The 23,977-nt window shown below is 36.3% G+C and overlaps 1 protein-coding gene across 4 annotated transcripts in view; it reads right to left on the bottom strand.

Moving 5' to 3' along the window:
- The window catches only part of garnl3 (GTPase activating Rap/RanGAP domain like 3), an 81,790-nt gene extending 61,357 nt beyond the window's left edge, over window positions 1–20,433 (bottom strand). For 2 of the 4 annotated variants that reach the window (XM_046839267.1, XM_046839265.1), the window contains exon 1: window positions 20,167–20,433. In XM_046839267.1, coding sequence (XP_046695223.1) covers window positions 20,167–20,267 — 101 coding nt within the window. In that variant the 5' untranslated portion in view covers window positions 20,268–20,433. The remainder of the gene's footprint in view (window positions 1–20,166) is intronic. The other 2 variants (XM_046839264.1, XM_046839263.1) reach the window with 1 other exon arrangement.
- Between the last annotated feature and the right edge of the window lie 3,544 nt (window positions 20,434–23,977).

The raw sequence follows: 23,977 nt of genomic DNA on the forward strand, positions 1-23,977 counted from the left end.
CCTTCAAATTGATTGGTCAGAGGGAATCACAAGAGTTTTCACTTTATATTGGTTCTGTTTTTTTTTTTTTATTTCTGTTCATGATTTCTTTGCTATATGTGTTCCACAATGGACAGGAAGCATGTTCCATTGCAGGAGAAAATGATACAATGATACCATTATAAGCAGAGCAAGCGTGTGACTGTATACCTAGAAAGGTGTCAGGTGGAGCTACATTGTTGGTGTCACTGCTGAAATGGAACAAATGATGCTCCAATTGCTATAACTAGTACCATATTAGGTGTGTCTGATTAAGTAGCTCATTTAAAAAGAATCCGAAATTATTGGTGCTTGACAGAGATGTTAACTCCATTAAGAACATGCAACTTTAATATGTATCTTTCACCTGTATATGTATAAATAGTCTGATTTTAGAATAGCGACGCAAACAGATCATAACCACCTTTAAAAGCAATCGTTTAAAGGTATCCTTCAACTACCAGGTGAACACGTAAAACAAAAACCACAAAAGATATATTCTTGAGGTTACTAACTTAGTGAAAAAAAATAGTACAGTTTTATACCCATTTATTTTGAAAATGTCTCAGCAACCACCAATAGAGACATAAGTAAATTAATTTTTTTACACATTACCTACAGTAGCAGTAACACTTGCTACTCTAATATGCTGGTGTTATACCTAAACACCTGACAGCACTTTATAAACATTGCTTCTCAATGACATAGCTGTGAAAACATGGCTGTAAGTAAATACCACACTTACTCAGTCAGTGTACAACAAAAAAATATGAATGACCACTCAAAGCCTTGCTCCAAAGTAAGCCAGGATACAGAATATTATATACTTTATGTTGGGGCTGCACGATTAATCGAAAAATGAATCACGATCTCGATTCATACATACATTCGATCTTCTTTTTAAATGACGGCGATTCACGTGCATATATAGTATTTCCCTGTATTCAGATGCTGCATTCACGTGTTCACGTATTTACTTACAATTATCTAAGATGCTATATCAGTGAAACTTACTCACACTGTGTAAAACCAAACCCTATTTATTCACCAATCAGACCCGATCGTTTCTCTCCTCCCTCGTCCTTATTTGCGGCGTTCTGCTGTCACTCACGTGACGTGTATCAAAGCAGCAGACCCGATACATTGGTGGATTTAGAGCGGTAACATAACTTGGTGGATTTAGAGTGGTAACATTGGTTTCATTCAAAAGAGAGGAAAAAATGAGCGCCAGTTCGGAAATTCCTGGTGGCGACGATGCAGCAACATTGGTTACGAAAAAAGGAGCACATTGCACCGTGTGGAATTTTTTCGGGTTTAAACCTGACGATGATGCGCAACGAGTCGTTATCTGTAAGCAGTGCTTTGGCATTGTGGCAGCCCCGCAAGGTAACACCACCAATCTATACAACCACCTCAGACGTCACCACAAAATACAGTACGAGTTAGCCATGAAAGACAAGGGAGCCACACTAAAAAATACCAGCCGCCAGACCACACAAACTTCAATAACTCAGACATTACACGGTGCATCCCCATACCCCTCAAGTTCCCAGCGGCACAAAGACATAACAAACGCCATCGCTTATCACCTAGCTAAAGACATGGCTCCTATAAACACTTTTTTAAGGATTTAAGGCAATGATAAAGACTTTAGACAAGCGCTACTGTCTGCCCTCTCGCAACTATTTTTTATCCGTTGCGTTGCCAGGTCTATATACTCAGTGTCGCATGACAGTCGAGAAAGAACTGCAAAATGCAAATTACTACTACTTTTATTATAACTGAAAATCCTGTGTAGCACTGTTTTTACTTGAGTGCAATAAATGTTTTGGTTGAAAACATGAGAATCGTGTGAGAGAATCGTGATCTCAATTCCCATGGAGAAAAATTGTGATTCACATTTTAGCAAGAATCGTGCAGCCCTACTTTATGTACAGTGAGATGGTAATAAAATTGCCTGTAAGATTTACATTTGCATAGATTACTCACAATCTTGCAAAAAAACGACAGCTTAGGTTTTTTTCATATTACTGATATACCCACTAATATTGGCACCCTTATTGGCACAAATATGAACACAGAAAGCTGTGAAAAATGTTCTATATTTTTTTGTTTAACCGTTTGATCCTAGTCACCTAGGTGTACTTATAAAATGTTAATTAGCAACAGGAATATTTTTTATATTTTACTCATAAGTATTCGCAAGTGTGCCAATAATTGTGAGAAATATTTAATTGATTAATATAATAAATTTTATACAGTATATAAATATTATGGCTGTCAAAACGTGTTAATAACGAGTTACCGCAAATTCATTTTAACAGCACTAATTCTATTAAAACGCAATAAATGCGGCACACATTGCTTTGACCATTTTTATGAAATCTATAAATAAATAAATATGAAAGAGGCAAAATGAAAACCTTCAATGCAACAAAATTTATTCACATCCTTTGTAAACTCAGATATAAAAAAAAGAGATAAATAAACTCCAACGATAAATAATTTGAATCACTAAACATTTGTTTTGCTGATGCGTCAAGTTTCAAACCAAGCACCAAATTCCGCCATAAGTACACGTCCAGCAATTAAAACCGTCCGTGTGGAAACATAGCAAAAGTTCCGCTTGGTCTCCTGGTGATTTCTGTAATTTGAAAACACTATAATTATTTTAAAACATTTACAAGAATATTTTGTCTTCTATGTTGAGTTTAGTTTCACTAATAATAAACATACATTTACATAAAACCTCGATATTTGTTGATGCCCATGTTGATTAAATTATTAAAAACTTGAACATTATTAATTAAAGGTACATTCAGAACAGATAAAAATGTGCAATTAAGTGGTTATTAATCATCAGTTAACTCACAACAATTGTGCGATTAATAGTGATTAAATATTTTAATCAGTTGACAGCCCTAATAATCATAAAAAAAGATTTTTTTGTGTGATATACATGAAAGCAGAGCATTCTTGTAAAATATTTTAAAAACAATCAAAAAAAGTTTAAACAATAAAAACTAATTTTTACAGCTTTCCTTGCTCATAATTATCAAGGGTACTAATCTTGGTGGAGGGCAAAAGTGCATCACTTTAATACTGTTTAATGTACCCACAAAGAAAACCCTCTATAGTAAAGTTTAAGATGTGACCTCAAAGGACAGGAAACTATTTTTTCCTTTACCGGCACAGCTACAGCAATGCATCAAAATTGATATGAATAATTACATGCATGTTATATGTATGGGTTTGGTATGTGTATTCTTCGAACTACATTTTGAATGGGGTCTTGTCTCCCCTATCCAAGTGCACTGCTGCCTAATGACCACTAATAACCATCATTTTGTGCATGCGTGTGTAACAGTGTTCGTTCACAAACCCATAACAATCGCTCTTACTTACTGTAACATGAATACCCATAATCCTCCTAGTTGTAGGAATTAAGGGACAGGATGAAGGCACATTTAGGTTATACATTAACATTTATAAAGTACTTATGCTAGACATCAAAGTATCTGTGTTTTATTATAAGTGTCACTGTTTTTATTATTTTACTGTGTCTTTATTAGGCTGCATTGTGGAATATGTTTTTGAAAGGCCACTTAATATTACTCATCTCATCCACACACTCATACACACACACACACACACACACACACACACACACTCATGTCCAAAAAAAAAAAAAAAGTAACATGAACTCATGATATTCAACTCCCTAACAGACTGCTGGAATGATAGAGCTCATCAATAGTTTATGACATCATGGGTAACTGCACCAGTGAAACATAGTAAGACATAGTAAAATACACTGAAAACATGGTCTAATTAGTAAAAATGTGTGTTACTAGCAAAATGAGTAGCAGCTATACAGAAAGTGTGTGTGTGTGTGTGTGTGTGTGTGTGTGTGTGTGTGTGTGTGTGTGTGTTGAATCCTAGGCTTTTGAATGTTAAAGCTTATGGGCAAGACAGCACCTAATGAAATGTAAGCCTGAACAGCTCAGTGTCAGCATGGGTTTTCAGGTTACAGCCAAAACAATGACACACACACACACACATACACACACACTCACCCCCACATACCATAGCACTGTGAAAGCATTATGTCTCTGTGATGGAAAAACCTACCTGCGCACACACATTTTACCTAAACAGCAAAGATTATAAACACGCAACACACCTAGCTAGCTAATGTCAGTTGTATCCAAATTTACCAAGTAATGTAAGAATTTTACACTGGCTTGAGTAATGACTTGAGTGGCTTGAGTAATAATATGGCTTCTACTTCTACTACATGACTAATACCACTAACACTAATGCCAGATGCTCAGCAGGTACCTCAGCATGCCCAGGAAATACATACTACAGTCTATTAAAAGTTGTGCTTTTGATATTGTTGGCACTAAACATAAACAGTATATAGGAAATTACAGATAAAATGGTAGTTGTATACATTTATTTTTACACAAGGAGATCCCATAATTCCACCAGTTATCCTCTTCTCTGATGCGAGCACTCACACTTCCAAATACACACAAACACACACATTAGGGAGTAGCGTTCAAATGAACCTGAAATCCCATGAACATATTGTGTGTTTGCCTGCCAAGATGAGTCTCAGCAAGCTATTTTCCCACACGGATCAGTCTAGTTCTTAAAAGCGCTTATTGACCTCAGCTTTAACACAACCACTACCTGACATAAACAATACCATTTTATCTACGCTGCTGCAACCAAATGCTAATCTCACATCTCACTGTGCATTTCCAAAGAGGACATATCAAATAAACATGTATATAATAAAGAATGTACAAAGTACAAAGACAAAATGCTTCATTTCTATATTTTTATTGGATGAAACATTTATACTGGCTTTCTAGCAAGCTTCCAACATTAATTCACCATGTTCTAGTCACTATTTTCGAACCTGCTTTACAGTTTTTTCAACAACTAATGTACGATATCCTCATTATTATACTGTATAAGTATGATTTTGTTCTAATCAGTCACAGTACCTGAGTGAACTTTAGTTAAATTATGATCCACTACATCTACTTCAATCAAAAGCAGGCTATTTGTTAGTTCGTTAAATAATCAGCAGAGGGCAGATCTTTGTCTTACAAAACCCCATGGTTATGTAGCCTTCTATTTAGGGTTCGGAAATCAGGCACATTCTCAGTGTTGGCTGAAAACATGTGTTTAAATCGGTGTTTAGACAGAGTGCAAGCTTAAAAGTTCCTCTTTATTTGTAGAACCATTTTAGTTTATATGGTTTTTATTCCAAAGCACATCTGTAGGCTTCATTCTGGTTGGTTAGTAGGTTTTGTATGATTTTCTCCCAACTCAAAACAAGGTTCCCATTCATGCAGCCATTCAAATTGATCATTTATAAAACGTAAAGATTTGCACTATGTATGTTGAAGACATAATTGTCATTATGGTAAATATTTCAATAAAGAGACTTTTATGTGCAATATTAAACAGGTAACAGGTAGAAATGTTATTAGGTATATCAAAACAGCTTTGTGTTAACAAGGGCAAGCATTTTTAATACCTTTATAATCTATTGCACTGCTTTAGAGCTTGTATTTCTATTAAAACCCTGGATTACGGTTTACTATGTAGCTGTACTGCCATTATACCTAAACTTAATTTAAAGTCTTTTGTGTGGGGTGTGAGTATGCATGTATTATTTGCATCCTAAATGGCAAAGTGTGGTATAAGGCTGTATAAATCGACTGATTTCTATAGCCAGACACATGTATGCAGACTGGTTTCAGTTAAAAGGTTAAGCTCTTTAATTATGTCAAAGTGGAGGGTCATCCTTCATGGCTCTGTTGAACACAGTGACATTTCTTCAGGCGATTGTGTGGCTCACTGGCATTTTAAATGTTTTAGCTTTCACTCAAGCTTGGGCCACATGGAATATCACCCCCAAGGATGGCCAACTCCTGAGGGGGCATGTTTAAAATAAAAAACGATCGGCCAATCATAATGCAGCAGCACAATGCAAGCAATCCTGCGGACACGGATAAAGCATATCAGTTCATGTTCATATCAATCTGTCAAAATGGAGGTAATATATAAGTGAGCATAGTGATTTCACTATGGTTTTGTTTCTGGTGCCAAGATATGCTGGTCTGTGTATTGCTGATCTCCTGGGAATTTGTACAAAATGGTACATTAAAGCATCTTGCGAATGAAAGATATGCAGGTGGAAACACTTTGTTGAAAGAAATAGAATAGACAGACCGGTTTGGGGTGACAGGATAACAGAAAAGCATTTCAGAATGGGAACTTGAGGCGGATGAGCTACAACAGCAGAAATCTACAACAGGTTCCAATCTGTTCAGACAAGACCAAGATTCAGATGCTACATTGGTTGCAAGCTTACTGAAAACATCACCTAGTCTGTAAGCAATGGATTCTAGTATTATTTTAAATAATAATTGTAAACAATACATTTTTAGAATTAATTACAGGTTCGGCTAATTGTTGGATAGTACAACACATAGTACAAAAAAAAAATCACTTAATATCCTTATTATTATACAGTATAACTATTTTTTTTAACAATTCTACAATTGCTCTTGTGTAAATCTTGCATCTCGGAAAAAAATACTACTTACGTATAAAGCACTGAATCATCAGCAAATTTATCATTATTATTCACCACCTCTACAAAAGGTGCAGGCTATTTGTTGGTACCTGGAACAATGTTTCTGTTCAGCAGGCAACAGATCTTTCTTTTACAAAGCCTTTACAGTTATGGAACAGCTTTATGTTTAGTGTTCAGGGCTCAGACACAGTCTCGGTGTACACTTCTAAGCTGAAAACACATTAGTTTGGTCAATCCTATTGCCAGTAGCTTTTTCTTAGGTGAAGAAGCAGATATGGAGGGATCATGGATATACAGTGCAGTGTTGTGGTGAACTGGGATATTTGGATGCTGTCGTCCCCCCTCTCTCGAGTTCTTACGAGTTCATTCAGGTTTGTTGACTGTGGTGTCTTATCCCTGAGATTCCTCATGTCTGTGTTACCTTTTGGCTCTCCCTTTTTAGTTATGCTGCCATAGTCTTGCCAGAGTCCCTACTTACACCGTGATCACACTGTACAGTCTACTTAATGAAACAATGAGAATGCTTAACAATCCTCGATTCTTCTTCCCTGAACAGTTTTGCATTTAAGCGCCTACTACAAAACAGTACACCTTAACAACGATGGAACTATAATGAATGAACATTCGGTGTCACCCAGATGAGGATGGGTTCCGTTTTGAGTCTGGTTCCTCTCAAGGTTTCTTCCTCATACCATCTCAGGAAGTTTTTGCTTGCCACATTTGCCACTCGCTTGCTCATTGGGGGTAAACTTACAAGGAACACACATACTGTATAGGCACTAAAAATTAATTATTTTATACAATGTTATAACCACTTTATAAAGCGCAATACAAATAAAGCTGAAATACATTGAATTAAAAATGATTCGGTTTTTGTGGTTGGTCTTTTGCAATAATTTTTTTTCATGCAATGCGCTTTGTGTCCTGCCATCTGTGTAAAAAATTTCAAAGCAGCAAACGTGATCCTAAAATTAAGTGGAAACAAAAAGAGAATACTCTTCTAGAACTTTATTTTATTAAACCACTCTGCCCTCTGGCGGTCACTTATGCCTTTGCATGAACAGGTTTTATATTTTCATTTCTAGCAGATGTTTAACATGAACAGAAGAGCTCTGTTCCCTGAAAAAAGGAATTCAGGAACTCTCTATTTCCTCAAAAGAAATTCTGGAATTTTCGAGTTCCTTTTTGAGATTCCATAAATCTCTATTCCCTCGAAAAAGACTTCTGAATTATTTTTTTTTACTTCTGATTTTTTTTTTGTCAGGAAAATTAGCTTCCCTAAAAGGATTCCACAACTCTTTGGAGTTAGACACAAATAGTTATTTATAATTATTCTTTTTTTAATAAAATTATTATTATTGAAGCATTACAAATACCACAATTCTTAAATGCTCATGCGTGCAAGTTACAAAACAATCCCTACATATTCAGATTAAGAATGATGTGCTTAATCTATCTACATTTAACTTCTGCATTTGGAATAAAATAAACTCAGTTTCAACAAATAACTGATGACAGACATCCCACTGATGGCCACAAATTATATGTAATATCTGGAAATCATTTTTATTTTTCAAGAATTGGTAGAATAGAGCAAATGACCAGAAAATGACCCATCAGTTTCCTTTGTGGGTTAGCTTTACTCTCTCTCTCTCTCTCTCTCTCTCTCTCTCTCTCTCCCTCTCCCTCTCATTCTCTTTCAAATTTTGCTTTCATGACAGCTTTGCACTTGAAATGGTTTTCCAACATTTTTTTAGAAATTCCCAGAGTTGAGTGCTTGTTGGCTGCTTTTCCTTCACTGGCCAGTCCAACTCATTCAAACCATCTCAACTGGATTTAGATGTGGTGATTGTGAAAGCCAGGTCATCTGATGCAGCACCCAATCACTCTCCTTCTTGGACAAATAGCTCTTACATAACCTATGTTGTGTGTTTGGTCACTGTCTTGTTGCAAAATAAATGATGGTCACACTAAATGCTAAATTCTGTGGTAGCCATGCTGGTTAAGTGTGATTTAGAGGTGTAAAATTTGGACTCATTAAACCAAAGGACAGTTTTCCACTGATCTAATGTGCTTTCCTTGTGTGTCCTTGTGAAGAGCCCAACCAAGTCTCTTCTGCTTGTTGTTCTTCTGAAATTATATATATATATATATATATATATATATATATATATATATATATATATATATATATATATATATATATATATAATTTTTTTTTTTTTTTTTTTTGTAAACTTCGAACACAAAGGCCTGACTTATGCAGTCTCCTCTGAACAGTGGATCTTGAAATATGTCTGCCATTAGAAATCTGAGAAACATTTATGCAAATCAGGGTTTTCTGTGGGTTGTAATTTAATAAACTAAATAAACGTATCCTCTGCAGCAGAGGTAGCTTTTGGTCTTTTCCTTTCCTGGGATGTACTCATGAGAAACTATTTTATCATAGCGTTTAATAGTTTTGTAGACTGCACATGGAGATACATTTCAAGTTATTGAAGTTTTTCGGACTGACCGACATTTCTTAAAGTAACAATGAGCAGTCTTTTCTCTTTACTGAGAAAAAAATAAGTGGTTTTTGCCATAATATGGATTTGTACAGTAATTGTAGTAGCATTAATTTGGATATTAACTCTGTATGCACCTTTTTCTCTGCACACAACAACAAATAAAAAAGGCAAGAAATGCCACAAATGAAGTCTTGACACACCTGTCAGATAAAAAAAACATTCCAGGTGACCACCTCAAGAATCGGAGGTAGAGAGAATGACATGTCATCAAAGCTAAATGTAACTACTTTGAAAAATCTAAAATATGAAACATATTCTGGTTTAATACTTTTTTGTGTACTTTGTTGCTCTTTCTGTGGGTTTTTCTTATGAACCACAAACCACATGAGACAGTCCTTAAATTATGTGATTTGGCTGCCAATAATTAAGCCTTCCAATGATGTCTTTCTATTTCTGAAAGACAGGGGGCTCTGCTAGCACACTGACACCAGCTGCGACGGTTCCACAGTAGTAGTATACAAGTGAATTTCGATCATCAATGCTAAAAGAATATTAAGCCATGTGATTTGAAATATAACACACACACACACACACACACACACACACACACACACACACACACACACACACACACACATACACACACACAGCTATATAAGGACTCTCTCTGCCAATACGTCCATGTTTACACTGCTCAGTCCTCCAGTGAATGCATCATGTGTTAACAAGCCAAATACAGGCATTTTAAACAGCAAACCACCTTCTCCTCATCCAGCCTGGTAACAACAAGTAAAGTTTTTTCTGTTCCCCGTCCTGCAGAGAAATAATAATAAAAAACACTAATGTGTAGGTATGCGTCTTTCAGCCTTAAATGGAAGCAGATGTGGCAAGAAGAGCTCTGAGTTTACACAGAGCTGTAATCAGAGCAATTCTTATTCTTTTATTCCACCCCACACACACGCGCACACACACACACACACACACACACACACACACACACACACACACATGAGAAGAAGAATGTAGGCCGCACAGCTGAAAGTGATTAGTGTTACCAATAGTGTTCGGATTTATCTAAAGGTCAGAGGGTTGGAGATAGAAAGAATGCAGAGTGATTCTATGGCTCTCTTTATCTCTTGCAGGCCATAATTTGAAAAAAAGGAATGAAGGTAGTTTTGTGAAAAATACACTGGTTGTGGCATAACCTCTCAGTGAAAAATGCTGGCAAGACATTGGGGAGGGACATGTTTAAACACACTTGCACTTGACCGAGCAACACACGCGTGTTATGAATCACATGAAGTGTCTGGCAGGCCTGGGAGTGTCAGCATGATGAGTCTCTTGCTCTGCCTATGTTTATACACCGCTTTCTCTGGCTGGAAATGTAGGACTGCACAATTTCACTACATGCAGTGTGGTCCAAATGTTTGCGCTCGCTACCAACCCATAATCTTTGGTCTATTTATCAAGCCAAATATATGAGTCACTAATATAATTTTATCAAACCGTATTGACTGAAAGCAATAGCCACAATATCATTGTACATTGTACTGTGTTAGGAACCGCAGTGTTTACTGCATGGAAATGAAACAGTTTTCCAAACTAATGCACAAACAACTCAAAATTATACGACAGTGATGTCGAATCCTGACTTCTGATTGGTCAAATGGTTTTCTTCCGACAAAGTGAAATAATTTTTCAGACATAGATCTATCAAAAGTGTTATACACTTAAAATAAATGTAATTACTGCAAGATGCTTTACAGTAAAACAGTTAGTTTTAGAGAGGTAATATCTTCTCACCTTGCTGCTGATATTCCTACAACAACACACTCCAGCATGCTTTCTTGCTTACATATTGCATTTTTATGTATGTAAATTCTTTGGTTTAGGGCTCTGTTTTAAACTTGATTAACAAGGCAGCTGTGTACAATTTACAAAAATAATAAAATAATAATAATAAAAAAAAGTTCCTGGTAATGGTGTAAGGGATTTTGCACTCTGCAGTAGTTTTCTAATGAATCCTCTGAGAGCACAGTGCCACATAACAAACTAAAAAGCGTGCCTCAGGTCCCATGTGCAAAAGTTTATTCTTCGACGAAGACTGCCAACTTTAAATTACAATCCAAACAGTGATGCGATTCAGCACGCAGACATTTACAGGAATGAAGAAGCTATCCAAAAAGTCAAAGCAAACAAAGGTAAGCAATGATCAGAGCACAGCCAATCAGACAAACAGCCGGTATAACAGCTCTCAGAAGTCACTAAATAGTGCAAGACTTCACAAAGTGTGGAGGCTAAAAGACTTTTTGCACATGGCGAGCAGGTGTGAGTGATAGACCTTGAGTTCTGGGTCGATATTCAGGTGAAGTCTGTGAACTATTGCAGAGATGGCAAATTTATGTTTCTGGAGGTCCAGCTACAAAAAATCCCTTACTAAATAATTGAATTTACAGTATGTATTTTCCATCACTTAAACTGACTGCATCCGATCACTTGAGTTGAGCATCCAACTGAGTGCATCACTGTGGAAATATCATTCCAATTTGTCTACTGTCTCCTGTTGCCTTGTCATGTCAGAAGGAAATAAATCAAACCGTCATTTTAAATCAGTTTTTAATATTTTAACAGTTCATGGTTTAGTTTTAGTTTTTGTGATATCACTATAAACACTCTGACTAGCACTACATACATTTTAACACCACACACACTTTGACTAGCATTAAATAAAACTTTGATTAGCATCACACACAATTTGACTGGCACTACATTCAGTTTGAGTACCACTACGTACACAATGATTAGCGCCACACACACAATTTGACTAACAACGAAAAAAACTACATATTAATTTGTCTAGTGATCACACACTTAGACTAGTCCTACATACACTTTGACTAGCATCAAATAAAACTTTGATTAGCATTACTAACGCCACACATGCTCTGACTAGCACTACAATGAATTTGACTAGCGCCACACACATTTTGCCAAGCACTACACACCTTTTGACTAGCGCCACGAACCTTTTAATTAGCGGCACACACATTTTGACAGGTGGATTTGCTATAAAATCAAAACAAACAAACCAAGGTTGCTCAACTAGAGAGTTTTTCTTTTTTTTAGTGTTGATTGTATATTTATATAATATTCATATACTATTTTATATGTACAGCTCACTGTGGGGCATTTAAAATGAGTCTGCCTCAGAATTGGCTGAAAATGTCTGACACAAACATTTCAGTGATTGATGGTTTTACATGGCTACAGGATGGTTTTTACAGGACTTGCTGAAGGGTAAAAGAGTTAGTTTGCAAGCTGTCCAAAGGCCTCTGAGTTTTATGAGACATCTGGCTTAAGGACAAGCCCCTGCTGACGGAGATTGGCTCTTCTCTATAATAATAATGATTGTGTCTTGTGTCTTTTTTGTGTCTATTCTGTCTTGTGTCTTCTGGGCCTTGTTTTTCAAGTTGGTTACAAGCAGATGTATTTGTAAAGCGTTTACACAAGATATGTAATATTCATGAAAATTCCACCATTTATGAAAAATATTCTTGTTTTTCTCGTGTTCTTGAATGTGTGGAAATGTAAGCATAAGAAGGCTTGCTATTATTATCAGCTGTAATCATTTGCATACATTATATCCTCTTTTTATCCTATAGATAAGGGCTACTGCCATTAGAGTATAATGTGATGGCATCATTGCATTTTGTTCAACACCTGTTAAATGTTAGGTGCTATATAAATAAAGATTGATTGATTGATTGATTAATTGCTTGATTGATTGATTGATTGATTGGTTGATTGATCATTGCCATGAAGGAGTGAACTCAGTCTGCAACTATGTTTACTTAAGCGGTACGTTTCAAAATAACTTTGCAATCCACATGAAGTTAAAGAAATTCTGATTCATCAAAGTGGGCCACTTTTTTAATGACTTCATGGACCAGTTCTGATGCTTACAATCCCATTATAGGTGCTTTCCTGAACAGACAATTGTCATTATGGATACTTTGACTAATCTGAATGCTGGAAACTGTGATACACTATGTGTTTTGACACTTTTCTATCGCTGCCAACATTACGCCTTTTATCAAATTGTGTTTATCTGTGGGATCGAACCAGACTGTGTAGCCCTTGCTCCCTATTTGCAGTGATGAGCCTTTGGCCCCATGTGTGTTCTGACCCATCTACCTATCAAACTTGGTCCTTGTTAAAGTCACTCAGACCCTTAAACTTGCCCATTCTTCTGTCTTTCAGGACATGGGTTTTCTTTGTGCCATTGACTGGTTATGTCACATCAATAATCATGCCAAAAAGGGTAAACAAAATAAACAAACCCCATGATGTGGGATGTATTTAAGCTGGCATATGTGAACATATTGTGAACACTAGTGTATTAAACTTATACATTATTTTATACAACTTAATAACCGCTTTATCTCTGTAAAGCTGCTTTAAGAAAATGGTTAATTGTTAAAAGCTCTCTACAAATAAAAATACATATGAAAAACTTTAGACAATCTGAATTCGACAGCTGACTATAAATTATTATAAATAGTAACACAAAGCTCCCAGTGTGACTCCTTTTCCTCCTGTGACTCAATAATTGTCTTTATTTCTATACACTTTAACGTTGATATTTATTACTGACACACCAAACACCAGTTCAAATGCCAGCTGCAGAGCTTACGGATGGCATCAATGGCACCGATGGCTAAGAGATTGGCCTACAGCTATAAAAATGCACCATTTTCTTGAATTATTGATGTCAAACATTAAATTCCCATTAAAGAAGCTTTGCCAGGGAACTTTGGCAGCAAGTCTTAAAAAAGACTAAGTTATTGTGAGTGAGAAAAAGAAAGTGCAACAAAAAGGGGTCTGTGTGAACGTATGTTTTGTGTGTGTGTGTGTGTGTGTGTGTGTGTGTGTGTGTGTGTGTGTGTGTGTGTGTGTGTGTGTGCACATATGTGAAAGAAATTGCTTTAACAGACATGCCGGCAGATCTTCAGAATGGATTTGACAACTACGGCCATTTCACATCCATATGAAAATATTGCATATCACATATGTGTGTATGTTCACAAAATTGTGTGTATGTATTTCTTAAATGCATTGATTCATTACAGTGTACCTCGTTTTTTTCAATATGACCACGGCAGAATATCATGTGACCCAAAGTGGTTTTTTTTAATCTATTTATGTAGAGTCTGCACCAGAAGTCTCTGTGTTTATAAGTTAAGTTGTTACTATAGAAACAATGGGCCTCAGTTATCAAGCTGGATATACATTGATATATATATATATATATATATATATATATATATATATATATATATATATATATATATATATATATATATATATATATATATATATATATATATATATATATATATATATATATATATATATAATTCATAGACACCTTTACACAATAAATTATTTGTAAAGTATTTATGAAAACTTTTTTCTGAAAAACCTTCCTTTAGTGCTCCAGACAAATGTGAATGTAGATTGATCAGCAATTTCTATGAATGGAAACAACAACAAAAAAACATTAAATACTAATTAAATATAATAATAAAAAATACACAACCAGTACAAGGTAAATCCATAAAATATTATCAGTGTGACATGAAGACAAAAAACAAAAGTTATTCAATTATGAAGAGGAAACGCTGCACGCTGCACTCGCTCAGATATTGTGTAAGATGATGTCACTTGCCATGACATCATCTTCTAATTTTGCACAATCATTTATTGCAACCGTTAAGTGACCGGTCTGGTAAACCTCAAACTGCAACGTGCATTGTGCTTTTTCAAGTTGCCACTCTTGGGCCCTTGAGCAAGGCTCTACTCCGATTATATCATTATAGCTGTCTGTGCTAAAATATAATATTTGACAAGTGAAAAACCAAAAGGCACTCTGCTTCAAATAAAAGAAATGATAGCAGCTTCCCTATGTAATATTGTATAGTATGTAGCAGATATGAATATGTATTTGTTTATGTCCTAGGTTTTTAGAAGCATGATTTTTCTTTCTTATATACATTCACTATACAGTATATTTTATTTTTGCCATGATTTCCATATGCCTCCCACCTTTCCACATGCTAGAATGAGTGCATTACTATAAACCTTGTAATCAACACTATTGTGAAAGCTGCTGTCACATAAACTTAATAGACACCTTCAGAATCTACAATATACGACAGATTTCTGATAGAAGCCAAAAACAGCACATCACTTTCTCATTTAATCACACTTTTTTACCCATCATGCTCTACTACTTTGAAATACATATCCCCTGACACACATATTGTATTTTATACATTAATCTGTAGTAAAATAAATTACAATTCCAAACATAATATGCACAATGAACTAGATGCTTGATTTACGATAACAGACGACGATCATAAATATATGCTCTGTGTTGGTAGATATCCCATTGAAAATATCCATTTTATCCATGGAGAAATCTTGATTCAATAAATTTCTCTTTTCTTCAGCCTGTTTCCCCTTCAATCTTAAATGTACCTCTTTATATAACTCCAACATAAACAATGAATAAAAACAGTCGGTGCATAGCAAAAAAAAATATCTGCTGTACAGGATTGTGTAAAAAAAACATGTACCACCTCAATGTTCTTGGAAATAAGTCAATTTGCTCTTTTTTTTGTAAACAATTAGCTCACTGTTCAGTATCAAGCTTCAGACTATAATTAGATGTGTCCATTATTTTGTTTACATAATCTAGTTACAAAATACAATTTTTTTATGTTACACCCTTATTATAATTTGCCCTAAAAAGGCAAAAATGCTTCCTGTTATGTAAAAGAACACTATAACTCGCTCATTACAACACAAAAGCTCAGCCTTATCCAGCTCACCTTGTGCTCTCCTGTGTGTCCGATCATTCTGGGAGTTGATACCTGAGTTTACATTTGGCATGTGTTTTAATCAATAATATGATTAATACAATGTTTTATTACTCTTATTATACTACATTATTTTAATGACAGTACATTCTACAACTATATTACAGTAAACTACAACTTTTTATCACCCTGGACAACTAGCAATTTTACTGACCATTTTTCACCCCAACCCAATATATATTTTTTTCCTCGTATAATGTTTTTTGCTTTAAGACTGTACAATGATGTATAACAGTGTTATCCACCAGTGTGTTAATCTAAGGGCTTTGCCATCTCACTTCTGTGGACCAACATGTGCAATATTACTTATGGACAGTCAACTATGTGCAATGTTACTTATTTACACAATGTGCATTGTTATTTATTTACTTTCATCTTATATATATATATATATATATATATATATATATATATATATATATATATATATATATATATATATATATTTTTTAAAGTCTAATTGTGTATTCTATTTCATTGCAATGTACCTGTGCAAATAGCAATAAACATATTATTATACCATTATATATTATAGTTTTATATTATTATATTACATATGTTACATGTAACATATAGTATTACATATATTATATAGTCCATATATATATAGGCATCTGAAACCAGAACAACATTGTGGGGGGCCTTCGGGAACAAGTATATTCGGATTCGGAAGCGTAAAAATGTACCTAGAGTGAAAAGCACCTTAGTCAAGTGATGAAATCTTTTTACAAGTTCATCATTTAGTAAGAAAACACAGACTACTTGCAGTACCATCACATCCCACAGGAAGGCTGCAACACACAGGGTGAAAACCACAGATACACTGACACAACATCTGATTTAACATTTGACTCAACATCTGGCACATCTGCTGAGGGGAGGATTTGTGTTATACTTGTACTATTATTACCACTAAATAATGACTTTTCAGGTTCTTATAAGGCTATATTGTAGCTGCTTTGACATGTGACCTTTTCCTGTGAATTTAATTGCACCTCTTGTAGTTGGATTGTAACTAATTATTCACCAGTTTTAAAGATGCTGGAAGTGTTACTTTATAGGAAGCAGCAAATTTATCTTTAAAAGTGATTTCAGTGTAAACACAACACATAAGGGCTTAGTCCTAATTTACATGAATATACAACAGTGGAGTTGACCTGGCGATAGATTTTTTATTTTATTTTTTATTAAGTAGGCAAACAATACTTTCTGACAAGAAAACTTGACTAGAGACTTCTTAGTTTTCTGGAAAATTAGTCTAAAAAAAGAGTCCAGCAGTGATGGCTGGTAAGAGGACGGGCAAAAATCTATTAATAGATTGACAATTAAGCTATTAGGGTTGCGTAAGAAATTATATCATGAAATGTTATCGATTACATAAGAACACACACACACACACACACACACACACACACACACACACACACACACACACAAATAACAAATGCAGCTGCCTGTTTGCCTATTTGAGTGTTTGTGTGCATGTTTGTGTATGTGTGTTTGTATATATTCATATGTAATAAATTCCCCCACATCATTCTACTTATGTATTTGATAAAAGCTCATGATATAATGCACTGTGCAGCCCTAATTGTTTTACTCTGAAGCTATTAAAAGCCGAACACCAAACACGGTAAACAGTTGAGGTTCTTTCAAACCAATAAACTCCAACTTTAACCTCTAATCTTTTCTCAAGTAATTCTATCCATTATTTTTAGTTTCTGAAAACATTATTAAATCAACTTTGTCCGACGGTGGCAAGGAAACACTCCTTGAGATGGCATGAGGAAAATATCTCAAAAAGAAAATCACAAGAAAATCTATCCTCCTCTGGATGACACCAGATAGTGTGAATATAAATAACTTTGACTTGAGATTTTTTTAATATATTGTGTATTGTTCGCTTTGATTTTTGATAAGTTGGATGGAGAGACAGAGTTTTACCTCCTGCTTTCAGGTCCACGAAAGTCCAAAACAATCCACCTCAAGACATCTAAGGTGTACGGTGATGCGGATTTCAAAAACTAAACCATACAGACATCTTTTTATTTTTAAATGATCAGGGCAGAGGCTTAGCCAAACAACCTCACACACCACAAAGTAATATCTTCACGTCTGACATCAACATTTCTTTACGTTCCTATTTCAATCTCGATCTCAGCGGTCACATTTGTGTTTTTGTTTCTGACAGGGTGGGTTTCAGGGTTGGGTTGCCTTATTTCTTTTTATTAAACTGTGGTAAATAAATTAGTGTACTGTGCCTATTTTTTTCAAGAAGTGTCTCCTCTTTATGCTGTTTATTCTCAAAGCTTTATTACATCAAATATTTACTTTCTACTCAGGAAGTTGCATCATTTTTGGTGGAAGAGTCCTGCATTTAGTCATGTCTTATTTATTTTTTTTGTATTGCTATTGTTGCTATATTTCTCTCTACATTAGCTTTTCTATAGATGTTTTCATATGATTAGGTGACAGAAGCTGTTGTTTTCATGTTTGGAGGGAATTTTTTATTACAAATTCTTTTTAATATATGTCATTTTTCTCAAAGAAAACAAAAGGGAAAAACAAATGAAATGAGTGAGCAGCTCTTGCGAATTTCTCAAGTTGTCAGAATTTCTCCTGTATTAAGTTGAAAGAGACCTGCTGCAAAATAATTGGTGCTCTAATGCACCATACTCTAAAGCAGCCTGTAGTTCTTCCTGCTTTAATTGTTGGTTGATGGCAATCATGGTAGTTGCTGCAACACATTCGCCTCAATGATGTTCGAACTTCGTCACGTCCCCGGATTCATCAACATAGACAGATGCTTGGCTCTGGTCAGCACTTGCCATGTTGTTCTGTGCGATTATGATATCTGTAGTGTTTGATACAATGTTTGAGGTAAGCAATGTTTACAGCAGCTGTGGATTGCACAGTCATGGGGTTTTCAGAACAGTCACGTGCCTGTGTTGAGAAACAGAGGTTGCTGAAGTCAACAGTGAGGTAACTCCTTAATCACACCATGACTAACCCTGAAACTGTACAGCCCTACTCACCACGTTTACTTCTTATACGTTACAACATGCCTAGTGTGAATCAGTTATTGTGAAGTTTTTCTCTTTTTTTTCCACAAAAATGCATGCCTCAGCAAACAGTTCTCCAGACTACCCATCAGAAGGTTGCGGGTTCGAATCCCATTGCTTCCAAGGTGCCAGCGTTGCCTTTATTACCCTTCGCTGCTCAGTTGTTTGGAATAAAAGTTCCTGCCAGATGATTGAACGTAAATGCGAAGGACAACATGACTATAATTGCTCACAGCTGCCCTTTTGAAGCATGACGGACTCCATGAGTAATCTATATGGCATTTGAGAGCTCGCTCTTGATCTGTTGCAGATGAGTTTTACTTTTATGGCTTGGAAGCTTGCAGTTTCTTCACCTACCTGCTCACAACGACAACACACACGTACACACACACACACCTGATTCAGGAGCTTCTGCTGGACTAGAGCCATACAGGTTATACTTTGGGCTGCCTGTGTAGTGGAAGCATTCAGTCAAACTGACATCCGCATGCACACTAACACACAGCCCACTGGTGCAGCCCCACACACACACACACACACACACACACGGTACCGATGCGGCACGGCGACACCCCACAGAAGGCGCATGTGTTTAATGGCATGACCTTTCCCTTGACTCCTGAATGCATTCATCTGGATTGCAGTATTGACATAAATGCACCAAAGTGCAACCGCCGTATCAATATGAATGCGCTTTAGCGCGCGTGCGTGCGCTCGTGCGTTCCGTCCGGTCAATCTGGTGAGCGCGAGCACTTACAGCATGCACTCTCACTTTAGACAGATGACCGTCTGACATCTCAGCATGAACTTTTTTTTTTTCCTACACATTTGTCCCACACACAAAAAAATTGGCTCCGAGCCCAAAGCATACAGTAAAAACCATACACGAGTGCAGGAATATACGCGGTGCAACATGCATGGATGGATGAATGGATGGATAGATGGGGTTGTAATCCAGACCAACAACCGGTGCATATACAAAAAGGCTTTCCCTTGAGCTCTGGACTCACCTCGTGATCTCGAAGCTGCAGCCTTTCCTCAAGAGGAGAGCTCTTTTCCGCATGAGCCCCGCTTTCTCCCGTCCCAGGTACGCGTTAATGTCCGAATTCATCCCGCTTAATATCCACGCGTCCACAGGGATGAAAAGAGGAAACGAGGAAGAGGAAAAAACTGCAGTGATCCCTCCTTCCTTTCTTCCTTCCTTCTCTCCTGCTCTATAGCTGTACCAGGGCGAGAAGAAACGGTGGACCAAACAGAGAGAGAGAGAGAGAGAGAGAGAGAGAGCGCATGAGATCGCGCGCGCACACGCGCACCCACACGCACACACACACATACAGTACAAACACAAAGTCTGCCTGAAGACTTTCCCAGTCCCAAACGTCTGCTGTTACGTATGCACGGTGCACTGGACCTGGTTGCCCTCAAGTTCTTCACGTGCTCCTGACGTCTAACTGCGCGAGCAGCATATAATGGACTTCTGTGGGCTGTTAAAAAAAAAAATAATCCAACACAGCAGACCATAGACTAAGTCCTGCGTTCTGTGCATTGCTGAGGGAGTAGGATTATGATGCACAAGGGATTTTTTTTTGCAAGACAATTAACCCGCTAATAATCCCAATTAATCTCTCTCTCTCTCTCTCTCTCTCTCTCTCTCTCGCTCTCTCTACTCCAATTCAATTAATTCAATAAAGAAAGAGTTAATTTCCTTCTACTGTACATATCTATATATCACCAGCATATACATTGTGTATTGTCTATTGTACATGAAATATCCATGTCTCATATTGTATATTTATATATTCCATATTCCTTCACATATACTTTAGAGAAATATATATACACCGACCAGTTATAAGTATATGACCACCATTCAGGCATAACGCTATAACCACCTGCCTAGTATTGTGTTGGTTCCCTTTTGTTTCCAAAACAGTCCTGAACCTGTTTAGCATCAACAGCATTAACGACTTTAGCAGTTTAAGATACAGTAACTCATCCACACCACACGGGCCAGACTTCCTTCCCCAAGTGCATCAATGACCCATGACCGGTTCACCACTGTTCCTACCTTGGACCACTTTTAATAGATACTGACCACTGCAGATGCCACTTTGTATGAAATGTATCCCTAATAAGCAAGCCAGGGGTGAGAATTTTATACCTCACTTATACTAATCCCTTATGTATAAATTAAATTATTTTCATTTCTACAGCGCTTTTAACAATGGACATTGTCCAAAGCAGCTTCACAGAGAAAATTATGAATGTAATATATTATATATAATATGATATATAATAATAGAATAATAATAGAATATAAATATAATATAAATGTATTTGTTAGTGAATATCAGTGGTGGGTTGTCAGGACCAGCAAGGTCTTCTCTGCTGGCCTAAACGCATGGAATCAGAATCACTGACTTATGATTTAATATATTTTTGTCAATCAATATGTATTAAATTATTCTCAACAGTCTATTCTTTTCATTTCATAACATTTCTCTTGGGTGCATTGCTGCAAGTGGCAGTGCACCCGAGTGTCTGTTTATGTTGGCGTTTCTATCCAATCAGATTTCAGTAGTCATCAAGTGTTGATAGGGCCTTAGTTACAATATCTGACACAATGCCTTTAGAGTTACCACCTGCTGGCTTTTTTTAGCACAAACGCCATGTTTGTTGAAGCTTTTGCTCTATCCAATCAGATTGGATATTTGGATGGTCCGAGGGCACTCTAGTCAGACTCGCAACCTGCATCTTTACCAAACTGCGCAAGCTCGAAAGTATTTGTGTTGATTTAATAGCTGTTTTTTCATTCCATAATGGCTGACAGAGGAATTTTTTTTTTTTAAATCACAGATACATTTACAAGGACATTAACAAGAACAAAAAGGACCGTTCAAGAAAAGCTGGGCATTATGAGGAAAGGTCAGCCAAATCATTTCACTATAGTTATTAATCTTTTTTATGAACCAAATTACTTTAGCGTTTTCTTTCCTGTAGTATTTGCACAAAAACACACAATCTTGCTTAATTTTAAATCTCCAGGAAAACCATAATGCACAGTTTTGCTAGAGATTGAAATTCTGTATTGAAAGAACAATTGTGTTCACTGGGTTTCTTGCTTTAGTTTTTACATTCATTGTCACTTTATGAGATACTTGTCTGTGATGCAGCAATCTGTTATAATGCGTCTCTGTATAATATTGACTTTCTATAGGTCAGGTGGGATACCATAAAAGGCCTAGGTGTGAAATGCACAACGGTGCGCATAGGTGTAACCAATATCATTTTATCCCTAATGAGCAAACCAGTGGCGAAAGTGACAAGGAAAAACTACCTAGGATGGTATGCGGTAGAAACTTTGGTGACACTAATTGAACAAAGTAATATTTATTCATTATACTTCCACATTGATGAGGTGTGCTGTTCAGTGATGGGTCTTTCAATGCAGAATGGTTTATTTAAACTGTAATCCTAAGCCATTGTTGCAGACTGTTTATATTAATTACAATCCATATAAATCCTCATAGTTCTTGAAGGAAATGTCTTTAAGAAATCTCGGACCCTGAGGAAATTGCATAGACAACACAATTCTTTTACCCAATAATTGCTTCATGATATATATTTGCTGTATAATTGCTGAATAGGTCTGCAGTCATTTGAAGATCCAACTGTTTGGACATCTAGATGTTCATTTCACAATCTAGATGTCACAACACAGAAGAGACTTTTTTAAATTCATTTCTTGTACCCTGAGAGATGCTGAGACCAGTTGGTGGTTTGGATGACTAGAGGAAGGTCAAAAACAAGTCAGTGTGTGTAAATACTCATCTCTATTTTTTATAATGATGTAATGGCTCAGAAGCATCGCAGATATTTCGAGAGCCGGTATCTGGTTACAAACTGATTTGATTAGGGTTTTTTTCTCTATCTAACTATTTTACATTCTAATAATAGAACACATAGTAAGGTTTTAGGTGTCTTTCAGCAGACTACATTTTATTTACTACTGCACTTGTTAAACCAGCCTTCTTACTAGATGTGATCGCTGTAGGCACATGACAGGGCAAGGCTCGATATTCTGTACCTGTCAAAAGTTCTTGATCATTTTTAAAAAACAGGCTTTTGTTTATATGAACCAAACTAGGTAATTTAACGGTATGGATAATACACTCTTTGCATCCAGACGGTTGAAATTAACCTGCATTCATTATTCACCTGAAATACTTTGCCAGGCCTCTTGTAAAACTTGCCAGAAGTGTTCTTCACTAGTTGGATATCTCTTTCTGACCTTGTGATCCAGTTCAGGCCATTCCATAATAGATAACATTCCAATAGACTGTTTGCTCTTTAAATAACGTGTAAAGAGCTTGGACATATGTTTCAGGTCATTGTTTTGTTGTATGGTGAAGTGAATTCAAAATACCGTATTTTTCAGACTAAAAGCCGCTACTTTTTTCCCACGTTTTGAACCCCGCGGCTTAAACAACGAAGCGGTAATTTATGAATTTTTCCTGGGTTTTTCCCGGTTTCACAAACTTCAAACCAAAAAACTGAACCCCATAACATTAGACCAATTAAATTTCCGAACGGAAACGAAACAACGCACCTCACCTGTGTTCTGAGCTGCACGGCTTCGGGAGAAAAAACTTTCATCGGGTGATTTTTAAACGCACGACAATGCCAAAAGATAAACTTCCGAGGGAAATAGTTGTGAAAGAAAGGAGGAAGACAGTGAACAATGACTTTCTTGGTCGGCTACTGTTTAGATACAAGCCGTGTAACGCGTTGAGTCAGGGTGAAGTGAGAGCTTCTGGCATG

This window comes from Silurus meridionalis, chromosome 25 (genome assembly GCF_014805685.1).
Source record: "Silurus meridionalis isolate SWU-2019-XX chromosome 25, ASM1480568v1, whole genome shotgun sequence".
NCBI classification, from domain to species: Eukaryota; Metazoa; Chordata; class Actinopteri; order Siluriformes; family Siluridae; genus Silurus; species Silurus meridionalis.